General features: G+C 40.1%; 1 protein-coding gene across 1 annotated transcript in view; it reads left to right on the top strand.

Moving 5' to 3' along the window:
• The first annotated feature begins 4,261 nt into the window (after positions 1–4,261).
• The window catches only part of CCDC85A (coiled-coil domain containing 85A), a 79,452-nt gene continuing 69,556 nt past the window's right edge, over positions 4,262–14,157 (top strand). Inside the window, exon 1 of the mRNA XM_053459456.1 lies at positions 4,262–4,989. Within this exon, the coding sequence (XP_053315431.1) occupies positions 4,783–4,989 (207 nt within the window). The 5' untranslated portion in view covers positions 4,262–4,782. The remainder of the gene's footprint in view (positions 4,990–14,157) is intronic.

Below are 14,157 nucleotides of genomic sequence, written 5' to 3'. Positions count from 1 at the left end.
CCTCTATAATAAGCTAACCTTTACATAAAACATTTTATGGATACTATATTTCTGAAAATTGTATATAATGATTTTCTCATGCAGATGTGTGTATGAATACCTTTTTGTGGACCAATAATCATAGCACAAGTTGTAGTGCTACATAAGCTTTCAATATCTCACAAGATCACAAATTGATTTTGAATATTTTGCCTTGGACCAATAAGATTATTTATGAGTTGCATTTATTTATTGATTCACTATTTATGTTCACTCTTACAAGCCAACATTTAGTATCTCAACACTTTCCTGGCTGGATGAGCTGCACTTACCAACCATTTCCATGGTTACTGCTTTGACGCTCACTGGGGATCCTGTGGAGCCTCTGCAATGAATTAAGAATATTGGAATGTCTGGGTCATTGGCAGTTCCTCCACCTGACTTAAAACCTAGAATGCAGATCATGTTCCCTAACCAGGACCTTGTGATAAAACACAATGAAACTGGACTCAGAATGGAAAAGGAAAGACTATATTAAATAATGAAACAATAATGATATAATAACAGCAGTTCTGCTAACATTTAACATATACATCTAAACAGTCAAACACAACATCTCTGGCAACTTAGCCCCATGAGATTTCCTTCCAGAAGGTCTCCACCCCCCCCAATAACTTTTGTAGACACTAGTGGTGCATGTGTTAGGGACCTTAGGTTAGGTATGGCAGAGTACAAGTATCTATAGGCACCTCGGTATGGAACCTCTGCCTGCAGGGGTAATGCAGGTAAAATGACGGTGCATGGGGTGATGTCTTCTCCCGATGGTGGATCGGGGAGATGACATCAGCGAAGCACTGCCATTTTGGCAGAAGTTGCCGGGTTATGTCAGTGGAGATGCAGAGGATGAAAGAAGATTAAGGGTTAAGGATTGAAGATAGAATAGAGAAGATAGAAGATGAAGAAGAAGATGCATAAGAAGATGTGGAAGCAGAAGTGGTCAGCAGCAGTAGGGAGAAGGGAAACATTTAGAGTGAATGAGAGTGTGAGAGGGTGACAGTGTGAGAAAGTAAGTGAGAGGGAATGAAAGCGAATGTGGGCAACAGGCCCTGACTTTTCAGCCGAAGTGAATAGGCAGGGAAGGAAATTCGTTGTCTGAAAACAAATGGGCCAAAAACTAACCAAAAAATCTGAATGGTTTTTGGCCCATTTGCATGTCTTATACAAATTGGTTTGGTGGACTGTTTTTGGTCAGTAACTAGTTGCTTCATTTTGGCCAGTGTAAATTTCCAAACAAAAAGTGTTTTGTGAAACCTTTTTTGGGGCTATGATTAAAAACAAATTTCCAACCAAAAATTAAATACCCTTACTATTTATTTATAAAAGCATGGAAATATACAGTTGTAGGCAGAAGTTTTGACACAGATATTCATTTTCACAAAGTCTGCTGCCACAGTTTAGATGATAGCCATTTGCTTATATTCCAGAATGTTATGAGTGTTATCAGATGAATTGCAATCAATTGCAAAGTCCCTCTTTGCCATGAAAATGAACTTAATTCCAAAAAACATTTCCACTGCATTTCAGCCCTGCCTCAAAAGGACCAGCTGACATCATGTCAGTGATTCTCTCGTTAACACAGGTGAGAGTGTTGATGTGGACAAGGCTGGAGATCACTCTGTTATGCTGATTGAGTTAGAATAACAGACTGGAAGCTTTAAAAGGAGGGTGGTGCTTAAATCATTGTTCTTCTTCTTCTGTTAACCATGGTTACCTGCAAGGAAACACGTGCAGTCATCATTGCTTTGCACAAAAAAGGTCTCCCAGGCAGGGGCGTACCTAGAGTATTTGGCGCCTGGTGCGGATCCTGTATGTGGCACCCCCCCCACACACACTTTAAAACTGCATAGCTTCTATTGTTATATACTGGCGCAGACACTAAAGGTGGTACAGCATTACTGTTATCATTATATACTGAGGCAAACATTGACGGTGGTACAGCATAACACCTATCACTATATACTGAGGCAGAGATTGACGGTGGTACAGCATAACACCTATCACTATATACTGAGGCAGACATTGACGGTGGTACAGCATAACACCTATCACTATATACTGAGGCAGACATTGACGGTTGTACAGCATAACACCTACCACTATATACAGAAGCAGACATTGACGGTGGTACAGCGTAATCCCTATCACTATACATTGAGCCAGACATTGGCAATAGTGCAGCATAACTCCTATCACTATATACTAAGCCAAACATTGATGTGGTGTAGGCCTACCACTACATTGTCTGGCTTAGTAGTAGGGATGCACCGAAACAAATTCTGGACTGAAACCGAAAATGCAGCATTTACCTGTCCGAAACCGAATATGACCCCCCACCATAAAAAAAATCTCACACTTTTATTTAAAGTAAGTAACACACCAAAATAGGACAAAAATAAATAAATAACAATATTAATATATATATTATTGGTCTTCATTGGTTGATGCCAGATGAGCCTCCTGCTGGCGACCAACAGAGTTGCTCTTCCGAGACCTTTACCTCACGGTGCGATCCTACGGATTTCTGTTAATCCCTGCTATACTACAAAGACTTAAAATAGGCTAGAGGCAGTGACTTGTATGGGGGGAGGGACCAGGGGGATTAGCTAGGAGATATCGACGAAGACGAAGAAACAAAGGTTTCCGCCGCATATTCGTTTATTATTCTGTATTCGGTTTGAACAGCAATGACGCAACATTCGTGTACGTTTTCATGTTCTCCTGAATACAAATGCACAAGTCTAATTATCACTTCTACATAATATTGTATAAACCTATTGCTGAACCTACCTGTTATAGACATGGCTAATTAGTTTTTGATTCCCTAAGCGTGTTCTCTCTCCTGCTTGCGTGTGTATACATATAGGTGGTGTTGTCTTAAGTTTTAAATGAATTTCCCTTCTCTTGGGATAGGATTGCTAGTAGATTTTAATATGTAATACAACGGAAATTCAGTTTGTTCATATATATTGGTATTCCGGTTGCAATTCCTCTGTGCTCCCCTCTAATAATCAGTATTTTATTGTTAATTTAGAAAAACTGAATTGAAGACCATGAATTGAAGACCATGCTTTAGAAATAATTTTCTAAATATTTTCCCATCATTATGGCAGTATGTTCTATGCAGTGTATTTCATGTGCTACATATGAAAATATCTGCCAGGTTGATTTGGGGGTCTGTTTGTAAATGACTTGATTTGTGCAAATTTGTATTTTAACTTCATCATCTAAAAGCAGAATAATCTGATGCTTGGAATTAATATAATAAACCCCTTTTTGGTTTATGTTGCCGGAATGTCAAGCTGATTTGGAACATGTATTGGTATTATACGTAGTGAATGTACTTGCAGCCTTCACCAACTTCAAAACTGTGCTTCCAGGATGCTTCCCCAATTTAATTTTTTTGCTGCCTGAGGCAGGAGCTACACGAGTGATATCCCAAGGTGACAAAAACTGCATTGAAGGGAATCACCTTCCCAGTCACAATGTCTGCCTATCAGCAAATTATCTTGAAATGGAGCCACAACATATGACTGTGTCCCTAACAAAAACCTTTTTTTCTTGCTGTATTGAGCAAGCTAATTGTTTTTTTAACCCTTTCACTGAAAGGGTAGTGTGCAGAGCATCTCAGTGCATTGTATAATATATTTAAAATACAAGGGGTGAGCCATCATCTACAAATAGACCAAAATGCAGAGATGGAGTCTGCCTTATTATTACAGATCCTATTAATATTTTTTATTTTACCACCATTAATATTCCAGTAAAGCCATTTCTTTAATTAACATTAAGTATTTTTATACAATTAAAAAAAAAACAACTAAAGGAGACTTACATAATAGAGTGAAAATATTTCTCTCCTGTAATTATAAGACATTAAATGAAAAGAGATTACCAGAACCACTTTATAATAGAGGCTATTTTTAGCCAGTCAATACAGGCACAGGGCACTGCATAGATCACAGCATATATTAAAAACTACAGATCATTGCATTATTTTGTTTGCAATTACTGGTGGATTAAAACGCCTTATATTACCTACGTCATTTTGGTATTATGTATGCAGAATGTATTTTCTATGCATTGATGCAAAAAAAAAATTCTGAAAATTGTTAGTGCTGTAAAATAAAAAATAGCCAGCAGGTGGCGCAAGTCAACGTACATCCGGGCTTAACTGGTAATTCTCTGTAAAGAAGGAGAAAAGGAAAAGGGTCAGCTCACTTGTGCTGTAATAGCAGCAGCAGCAGCAGCCAGAGTCTTGAGTCTCCTGCAGGCAATAGGATTCACATCCAAGGCTGAAGCATACCTTTTGGAACCCAGAAGATAGGAGCTACAGAACCATGCCCAGGGCAGCCTTTCCATGGTCTCATCTCTATTTAATGCAAACATGAACAGAGTCTGCACATTCTTTGAAGTATAGTAATTGATTTTTGCAAGCTGCTGCCTTGATCACAATGATAATTTGATTTGGTATTTCTGTACTCTATTGGATGGAGGTTTCTTTTTTATGTCCCCAAGAGAAGACATGATACAAGTAATCTCAAAACATAGAATGGCTGCAAGGAAGAATGACTTCCTGGAGAGGGGCAATCATTTTGCAATTTATTTTCCAAAAGGTGTAGAAGTCACTGGAGGATTGGCTTATCTATTTTAAGAAAGAAAAAAAATACAAATTGAGTGGCTCTCTGAGGCTGTAGTAGGAATAGTCCAAAGTTGATTTTTTTATAGAATAAAAAAAGTGCAAAAATGTCCAAGGGTGTTGGGGAAAGTTCTGTGGAAGACCTGGCAAAGGTTTCAGATGAGGAGCTAATGAAGTGGAGTAAAGAGGAACTGATCCAGAGGCTCCGCAGGGCAGAGGCTGATAAGATGAGTGCTATGCTGGATCACAGCAACCTGATCCGGGAGGTGAACAGAAGACTGCAGCTTCATCTTGGAGAGATCAGAGGGTTAAAGGTAAGAAAAGAATGCTCTCTGTAACAAGCTACTAAGAAATGTTACAATGTATCAGTCTCTGATCTTCTGCAACTGAAAGCATTTAACGTCTTAATTGCTGCCTTGAAAGAAATGAAAAATAGGCAGTAAGTCGATCCCATTGATACTCCCTGTTCGGTCCTCTCTAACCATGACGTAATCTGTCAGAGGCACATGGATGCAAGGTGTGATGGGAATTCTTTTTGGAATCACATCAAATCACGTTTAAATACACATCATAAATCTGTTCTTTTAGTGAAAACAATAGTCAATGTGGCTCATGATTTTGTATCAAAACAGCATGTGGAACAGTATCAATTTTATCACCGTTCTACATTTCTAATGCATAATATGTATATACGTTCATATGTTCATACTTCATATTATACTGCAGATTCCTTTTGCCTTTATATTAGTTGAGCTAAATTAGTTTCATGATGGTAACATTAGCTGGCATTAAGTATTCAGCTTCCTTGCTGGGAATTGGGTGATGTAATGTAGAATGTGGTGAATTCACATGGTAACTTATTCATTGATACATTGAGACAGTGGGATGGGAAATAATCAACGTTAAACTGTTTAAATGCCTCATATTGTTTGAATTATGTATGATATCATGTTTATATAGCAAAATGGTGAACAGTGCACATTTTTCATGTTCCTGTCAGAAGGTTAAATGTAAAATAGGTTATTGTAAATTAATGCTCTTCTGATGTCAGCTATCCCTAGTACCACCTCTTGTCTCGCAAGCAAAGGCAACACACAACTATAATAATACAATAAATAATAATAATAATAATAATAATAATAATGAATAGGCATGTACATCCCGTAAATCAAACTGGAGCTAAGGAGCCCTCATGCAAAACTTTAAGTAACAATAAACTACCTACACTGCTAGGTTCACTACTGATAGTAGTAAGTAAATCCACATTTATACTGTGCTTAGGTTTGTATGTTTTCACACCTGCCTTAAACTTTTGCACAGTTCTGTGTATTATATACACACACAGTACTGTGCAAATATTTTAGGCAAGTGTGACAAAATAATTCTTCAAGTAATACCTGTCTCTCAGAAAGGGGACACAAAAAAAAAAGACAAACAAATTGCTTATAGCATAGTGTGTAAATAAAAATAGCACATATGGTGTTGAAAAAATTAGGAGAGACTCTTAAAATTGCCACAATACCTGCTCCCATTGTTAGGCACAGAACAACCCTCTGCAGTATGCCAAGTGCCTTCCGATCCATCAAAAAGAAGGGTTATAGAAGTTAAGTCACGGAGGTTCCAATGTATTAAACTGGCAGTAAATTAATCTCGGCAGCACTTCCATAATCTACAGCGTCAAGTACTCCAGCAAAACATCTGTTTGGCTCCTCCCCCAATAGTGCAACTATGTACCATGGGTTTCGCTCAAAGGCTTCATCAGAAAAAATGCTGCATTAAGAATGCTTTCAAAAATTCCAGACAGATTCGATAATGTTGAGATCAGGGCTCTGTGGGGACTATACCATCACCAGGACTCCTTGTTCTTCTTAATGCTGAAGATAGTTCTTAATGACTTTGGCTGTATGTTTGGGATCCATGTCATGCTGCAGAATACATGTGTTTGGCCAATCATATATCTCCCTATGGTATTGCTTGATGAATATGTATCTGCATGTATTTCTCATCATTAAGGAGACTATTTATTCAGACAAAAATCACCAACTTCATTTGCAGAAATGCAGCCCCAAACTTGCAATGAAATTCTACCATGATTGGTGCCTGCGATCACTAATTCTTACCACTCTCCAGCCCTTTGGCGAACAAAATGCCTAATGCTACAGATGAATATTTCAAATATATAACTCCTCAATCCAGAGTACCTGCTGCCATTTTTCTGCACCACAGTTCCTGTTTTCTTTTGTGAATAGTTGAGTCACTTGGCTGAGGTATGGCATTTTGGCTTCAAGTCTTCCATGAAGACCTCTTCTGATCAGACTTCTCATGGACAGTATATTGGTCTACCAGGGCCCCTCTGTTTTCTGCCAATGCTGAGCTGATAACACTGGTGGACATCTTCCGATTCCTTAAGGAAGTGAGCATGATATGTCTTTCATCTCCTACAGTAAGTTTCCTTGGCTGATCACTGCATCTGCAGTTTCACGCTCCCAACACTGCACTCTGGGCAGGACTGAGCCAGGCGGTGGCGGCTGTGGCGGCAGCAGCGGCAGTGGCGGGGAGCAGAGGCATCCTGGATTTCTGTCAGTCAGGGGGGCCCAAGAGTTGCCGAGCGGTCATTTTCAGCAACCACTCGGCACCCCTTGGGGCCCCCTGAGTGGCAGAACTCCAGGGCCCGGTCGCAGTTGCGACCCCTGCGACCCCGGTAGTTCCGCCACTGCCTCTTGTGTTGCCATTATCAATGCCTCAGCGCTGTATTTGAGTCCAGCCACTGGGATTTCCCAGTGTCAGCCACGTCAGCTATTTGTCGACTTGATCTTCCTTCCATGTATGTTGCTGGTTCATGCATTCTCTCAGAAGCTCATCCTTGGGTGGCACCTTACTGATGTACTCTCAGATTATCTGAGTTTCATACAGGATGGTAGGTTTGACACTTACCAGACCCTGCCTGCCTTTTTTTCCAGCTGGTGTACAGTCTCTTGGTGTTGGACTTGGGTGGAAACCTCAGTACATTGTAAGGAGCTTCCAGGTCTTCACATCGGCGGCCTCCATGTCCTCATTTGGCCAGCTCACTATGCTGGCAGGGCATATGTGTTGTTGTCGTGGATCTTGTTCTTTCCATTGAGCTGGCTTTTCAGGATCTGTCTTACCCTTTGGTGGCACTTGCAGTTACTGCTTCCCTTGCCTCCGCATCATGGTTCCCATTTGACTGTGGCATACCAAGGTACTTGTAGCTGGTCTTTATGTCTGCTATGTGCCCTGCTGGTAGTTCCAACCCATCAGTCTTAAGTATGTTCCCTGTTTTACTACAATCTGTCCGGAAGATCTGTGAGGAAGTTCCTTAGTGTCCTGTTGACTTGATAGTGCTAGGTATTCACAGATCCACATGTGGCATTGAGTCATAGGCTTTTCTCCAGTCAATCCAGGCTGTGCTCAGGCTGGTCTGTCTAGACTTTGTGCTTTGGATGACTGCACTGTCTATGAGCAACTGGTGCTTGGAGCCTCTGGTGGTGTTCCCAATGATCTTATGAGCTGTGCTTATGTACTGGCCTACGTGGTCCTGTAGCTTGGTGGATATGATGTCTGATAGGACTATCCATGTTGTAGGGAGGCAGGTTGTGGGACGATGCAGTGTCCTTGGGGTCTTTCATGATCAATACAGTCCTTCCTATACACACACACACATACAATATACGAAACCATAGTGGGAGACCTGAACCAGCACTTCCTTTCAGCTAGTGGTGTTTTCTGTTCTTTTTCCACTTAATAGCTTAACATAAAGGAATTGGGGAATTTTATTTGAGTTAGTAGGCAAGGTTTAAAATGGTATTGCACATTGCAATTTATAAAAAAAATACATTTTATGTAGTTAAAGGCAGCAACATTTGGATAGTATACAAAACCAGGAGATTAGACTTTCCAGAAGAAGGAGTAGGTGGTACTTCCAAGGGCACTGATGACTTGGAACAGGATAAATATCAGAGAGGGTTATCAGACAGTAAATCTCTACTACATCATGCCTGTAATCTCAGGGTAGTCTAATGCATGCAATGAAACCCACTGCATCTTGGATTATCTCAAGACAGAACATTGTACTCATGTAATCATTTGATTAATGCAGTGAAATTATGCTGGAAAAAAGTTAATACAAATCTATATTTTCACTTTTTTGTTATTTCCTTTGGTTCTTATACATACATTAAATATACGTATTGAAAAGAGCTTAATGGGATGCCTGTCCTAATGAGACCTACACATGTTCTGTTGTCTTGCACCAATTATAACTGGGTTCTTATCTGCAAAATTCTTATCATCTTTAGAGATTTCTCTTGTTTTTATTTCTGTTTTCTCAGTTTATAAAATCTATAAATTCTGGTGTATGTGCTAGCTTAAGGTTACAGAGTATAATATACAATTTGCAAAACAAATGCACAAATGCCAGGTCACTACCATCTGGTAGTATTGCACTTTTTCTTTTGATTCTTTGTTTTATTTTTTATTTTTTTATCTATTTTTTTTAAAAAAATGTAATTTATTTTTTTACTTGACTAATATTATGGCGCAGACCAATACACTGTTTCTGCTAGGACAGGGGAGGAGAAGTCGAAACTACTACTACTTCTCTCCAGTATTTAATACAGAAGATTTGTACATCTTCAGTGATGACATCACAATGCCATTGTCACAATGGCACATTTAGTTTTAGTTACAAACACAGTCATTAACATTCCCAGGATCTATCAAAATAAAAGGGCATGCTTAGGGATTTTTATTATATTCAAAGATACTGTAATAGAGGGTGGTACACTAAATTATTTACAACTGATCATCACAAAGACGATGATACCACCCCGTTTTGAAATTGTACTTTTCTGTACAGAGATTGCGTGAACATGATATGTTCTTTTTGAGCAATTCAGCAACACCGAGATCAGCATCAGGGACCATGTCTGGCACCTCCCCGGGACGTCAACATCCACCAAAAACTGTATGACCGCGGACTCCCGTTTTAAAAGAGTTTAGAAGGCGATCAACGATCGCTTCCTAAACTTCAGTGGTGTCGCTGAAATGCCTCGATAGCGAGGCATTCAGCGACACTCAACACCCAGCTCCGGAGAACGGTCACAACCGCCACTGCGAGAGGCTTTGCCACTCGCAAGATGGTGGCCCATCCTTAAAAATAACAAAGTTGGGAAAGTTTGCTAGAGGGTCCATGCAAATCATTGGAGCCCAGCTTTTAAATCTTAATTTTTATGGGAAAAAATAAAAAGTTTTAAAAAAATGTGGTAACTGTCACGCTACCGGCAGGGAGATCCGCTGGGTCCCCCGGCCGGCAACGGCAACCGCCGCGAGGTAGGGGGAGACCCCCCGCTTCGGTCCGGCAGCCGCAGCTGCCGCGAAGAAGAGGGAGACCCCCCGCTTCTGAATGGCAGCAGCAGCCGCCGCGAGGTAGGGGAAGACCCCCTGCTCCCGCACGGCAACCTCAGTCCCCGCGCAGAAGGGGGAGACCCCCCGCTTCTGCACAGCAGACGCGGCCGCCGCGGAGAAGGGGGAGACCCCCCGCATCTGCAGCGGAGGCAGCCGCTGCAGATTGAGGGAGAACTTACCTCATCCACGTCGCGTTCCCAGCAGCTTCAGCCAGAGCACAGGTCCAGCTCTGGTGTCCGGACGCGTTCTTCTTCACGCCACCTAGTGGCGCCCGCGGAAACTACATCTACTTATATTGGAAGATTACGTAATCGCCAACCACAAGATGGCCGCGCAGGAAGTGACGTAACGGCACTTTGAAATTTTGGCGGGAAATCTCCAATTAGTGCCTAACTTCCTGTGCCTACTTAAGAGACTTCAGAACACTGAGACCTTGCCTTCTGATGGTCGTGCCTATCTCGGTAGTGCCTTCCCAGTACGCGTATTTCCTGCTTGTTCCTGGTATCCTGACCTCGGCTTGTTCCTTGACTATCCTGCTCTCCGGTATCCTGACCTCGGCTTGTTCCACGATTATCCTGCTCTCCGGTATCCTGACCTCGGCTTGTTCCACGATTATCCTGCTCTCCGGTATCCTGACCTCGGCTCTCTGGACCATCCTTTGCCAGTCCTACCTGACTTCGGTGTCTCTTCTGTACGCTGTGTCGTGACAGTAACATTTAAAAATAATTATGCAGTAATGTCACCATCAGAGGAACCATCCAGCTGAAACAATCATAAGCACACTGGTACTAAAATGTATTTATTACAAGAACAAGCCTACACAATGGCTTAAGTGAAATAATTGTGGCTAAGATGGAGTATTAGTAATATTCACAATCTACATTCCAAAATGCTTTCCCTATTGGTTATCCTACACAGAAGCTACACTATATTTTTATTCATTATATCTAAATTTACTTTTGTTAATAGTTTTTTTTTCTTGAAAACATATAGCACTCAGGGTTACTGTTTTTATATATGGTTTATCTGCATTGATTTGTTATATTTTTACAGGAAGCAATGAATGAAATTATAAACCAAACTGACAATGAGAAATGTCCTACTGCAGATATACTGGATTTTTAATGCATTTTATTGGATTTCTGCAGTGTACTACTACATTTCTGTAATTTACGAAAGCACGCACACTAAGATTCATAAACCTCTCGCTTACCTATTAGTGTAAGTGGCTGACATATGAAACTTATCACTGGAAGCTACAAAGTTATATAGGAAACTGACTTGCACGTACAGTATTATTAATATTTTTTTCTGGTTTTGCTGTATGCTTTAGACTTGCGCATTTGGATTCATACAAATGTAAACGTTAATCCTAATTCGTATATGAATGTCTAAAAAAAGAAGAGGGTCCCAACAAAAAATGAATAAGTAAGTTCTGAATATCCGATTTGTATTTGTGCATTTGCTTTGTTATCTTCAGTATAGTCTGTTTTATATAGATTGGGTATATTATTTGTAGTTGCTAGTGCTAGTATGTGCCTGAGCCCATGATTATGCCACTTCAGTATTATTATTATTAATTATTATTATTATTGTATGCCTCTAATATCCAAGTAGTAGTATGCTCTAATATCCAAGTAGTAGTATTGAAGAGTTTCAGTACACCTGTATGCGCTGAAGTTCTTCTCTGTAGACTTGGTGGACATCTTCAATGCAGAACACGATGGGGGCCATAATGTACTTCTAGCAATCAGTGCTTAAGAGAACCACACCAAGAGTATTGTGGAGTTTGACTTTTATCCAGCAAATTAAAGTGCCTGGATTGTTGACATTTTGTGAAGCCAATAATGGCGGATATAGTAAAATTAAGTAAGCCGGTATTGGATGATAGAGTCCTTTACTTGTGGTGAACACGGATCTGTTTTACAATGTGGTGACTGAGATAGTGACAGAGGTCCTAGATGTGCCTGGATAAAGGTCAGTGTGTGTCTGGAACGTATTCTGGTTAATTTGCTTGAACTCCCTGTTTTGGCAACCCCCCCCCCACACACACACACTGATACAATGTAATTGTAACTTGGACAGGAAAATATAAGACAAACATATAACATGTACTGTTTCATCTTGCATATTACTGAGTTGTTACTATGTGAAAGAATACATTTGGTGTCCAAACGAAAGGAAAAACCCAGAAATTTCATCTAAACCAAAAAGACAGAAAAATAATAACCCAAAAATGAATTGAAAAATGTATCCAAATAGATTTTGGTCCTCATGTACATGTCTAGTATGCATTGTCTGATATGTTTGTATTAAAATAATAAAGGAATAATATAAATGTAAATATGACAGAAAAGGCAAACAGGTGTTGGGTTGTATAGTTAGAGGTAGTTATGCCACTTTACAGATCTTTGGTCAGACCTCTGTATTGTGTACAGTTCCGGAGACCCCATCTCCAGAAGGATATTGACATTTTGGAGAAAGTTTAGAGCAGGGTAACTAAAATGAAGAATGGTTTGCATGATACAAGAATTTGCTGACAATATTTCTTTTGAATGTATGTTGTACACTCGCAAACACATATGAAATACATAGAATATTTTGTATAATTTCCATTGAGTTTTTAGTGTCAGTATTTGTTTCCAGTCTCAGTAGCACATCTTATGTTCTCTTACATAAACAATGATTTGCAAATATAAGGAGACACATCAAACGGTTGAGCTGTTTCATTTAGTCAATGCCTGTTTAAATTCCACTCTGGTGCAGTTAAAGTCTAGCTAAAAAGCACTTAAATAAATCATGGGTGAAAATCAGAAGTGTTAACGCTTTCACTACTTTTTTTAGTTACTTTGCATTGTGTAAATACAATAATAGCTGAATAATAAAAATAACATGTTCTGCTATATAATAAAGCAGTATAAAACTGTACTCTGTGAAAGGAAACAAATGAATGTGATGGCTTCAGTCTTGAAGCATTTCTGTAAATACCCATGACCAGGAGTGGCTTGGCTTACCGGGCTATTGAAATCTTCCCAGTAGGCTAGCCACAGGGTTACATCAACTATGACATATTTTAGGTTGTTGCTAGTCACTCATAGCTAGAGGTGACCTACAAATGCTCACGAAAATGCACACACCAACATAATTAGAAGTATGCATACTGACCTAGTATGACCTAGTGGCATATCTAGTCACCAGAATTAGGAATCTGCACTCACTCCCCACAGGAACTCAGGTGCTTAGCTGTGCCAGGAAGGGCCAGCTCCCCAGTAAATCAAAAATAGAAGAAGGCTCCAGGCACGCAGGGGTTCCATCAGACAGATTTATTGTAGGAAACAGACAACAACGTTTCGACCTCACGATGAGGTCTTTATCAAGTTAGTGGCATATCTACACACACACAGGGCCACCATCCAAAATCTTCTACCATCTCCTACCATCAGCCTGCCTCATGTCAATCCCACTATCCCACCCATTGCTCCACCAGCCTTAAGATTCTCCCATAACCACACCTTATGAGAATAGGGGAAAGCCTAGGGTTTGTGGCATCTAGGTGCAGTAATTCAGTAAAGGTCCCACTATAAATAACAAGCATACATACTAACATGCAAACTCGCTTTACCTCCTACTCACTCCACCACTGTACTCTTATATACACATATATTTGTTCTCTTGCTCCCTCTTCCCCCCTCCCAGGCACCACTAACGCTAGGTTCACCCTTGACACTCCAACAGCATACGCTAATACATAACGCATGATCACATCATACCCCAAATACTAACATACATTCACTTATGCTAACGCGATACACTTAGACACGCTAACACCATATCATAACAGGCACATACATACTTACATCACATGGTTACAAACATTAACACCTTACAATATTACACACATATGCTAACACCATGCAACAATACACACATACTCTAACACTACATGTGGGTATCCAGCATGCCATACAGTAACACACACAACACTATGTGCACACACATGCTAACACCACTCTCTTATATACATATATACATGCACACATAATCATAAACATATGTGT

The sequence above is a fragment of the Spea bombifrons genome, chromosome 3 (genome assembly GCF_027358695.1).
Source record: "Spea bombifrons isolate aSpeBom1 chromosome 3, aSpeBom1.2.pri, whole genome shotgun sequence".
NCBI classification, from domain to species: Eukaryota; Metazoa; Chordata; class Amphibia; order Anura; family Pelobatidae; genus Spea; species Spea bombifrons.
This window is presented reverse-complemented; position numbering and strand designations above follow the sequence as displayed.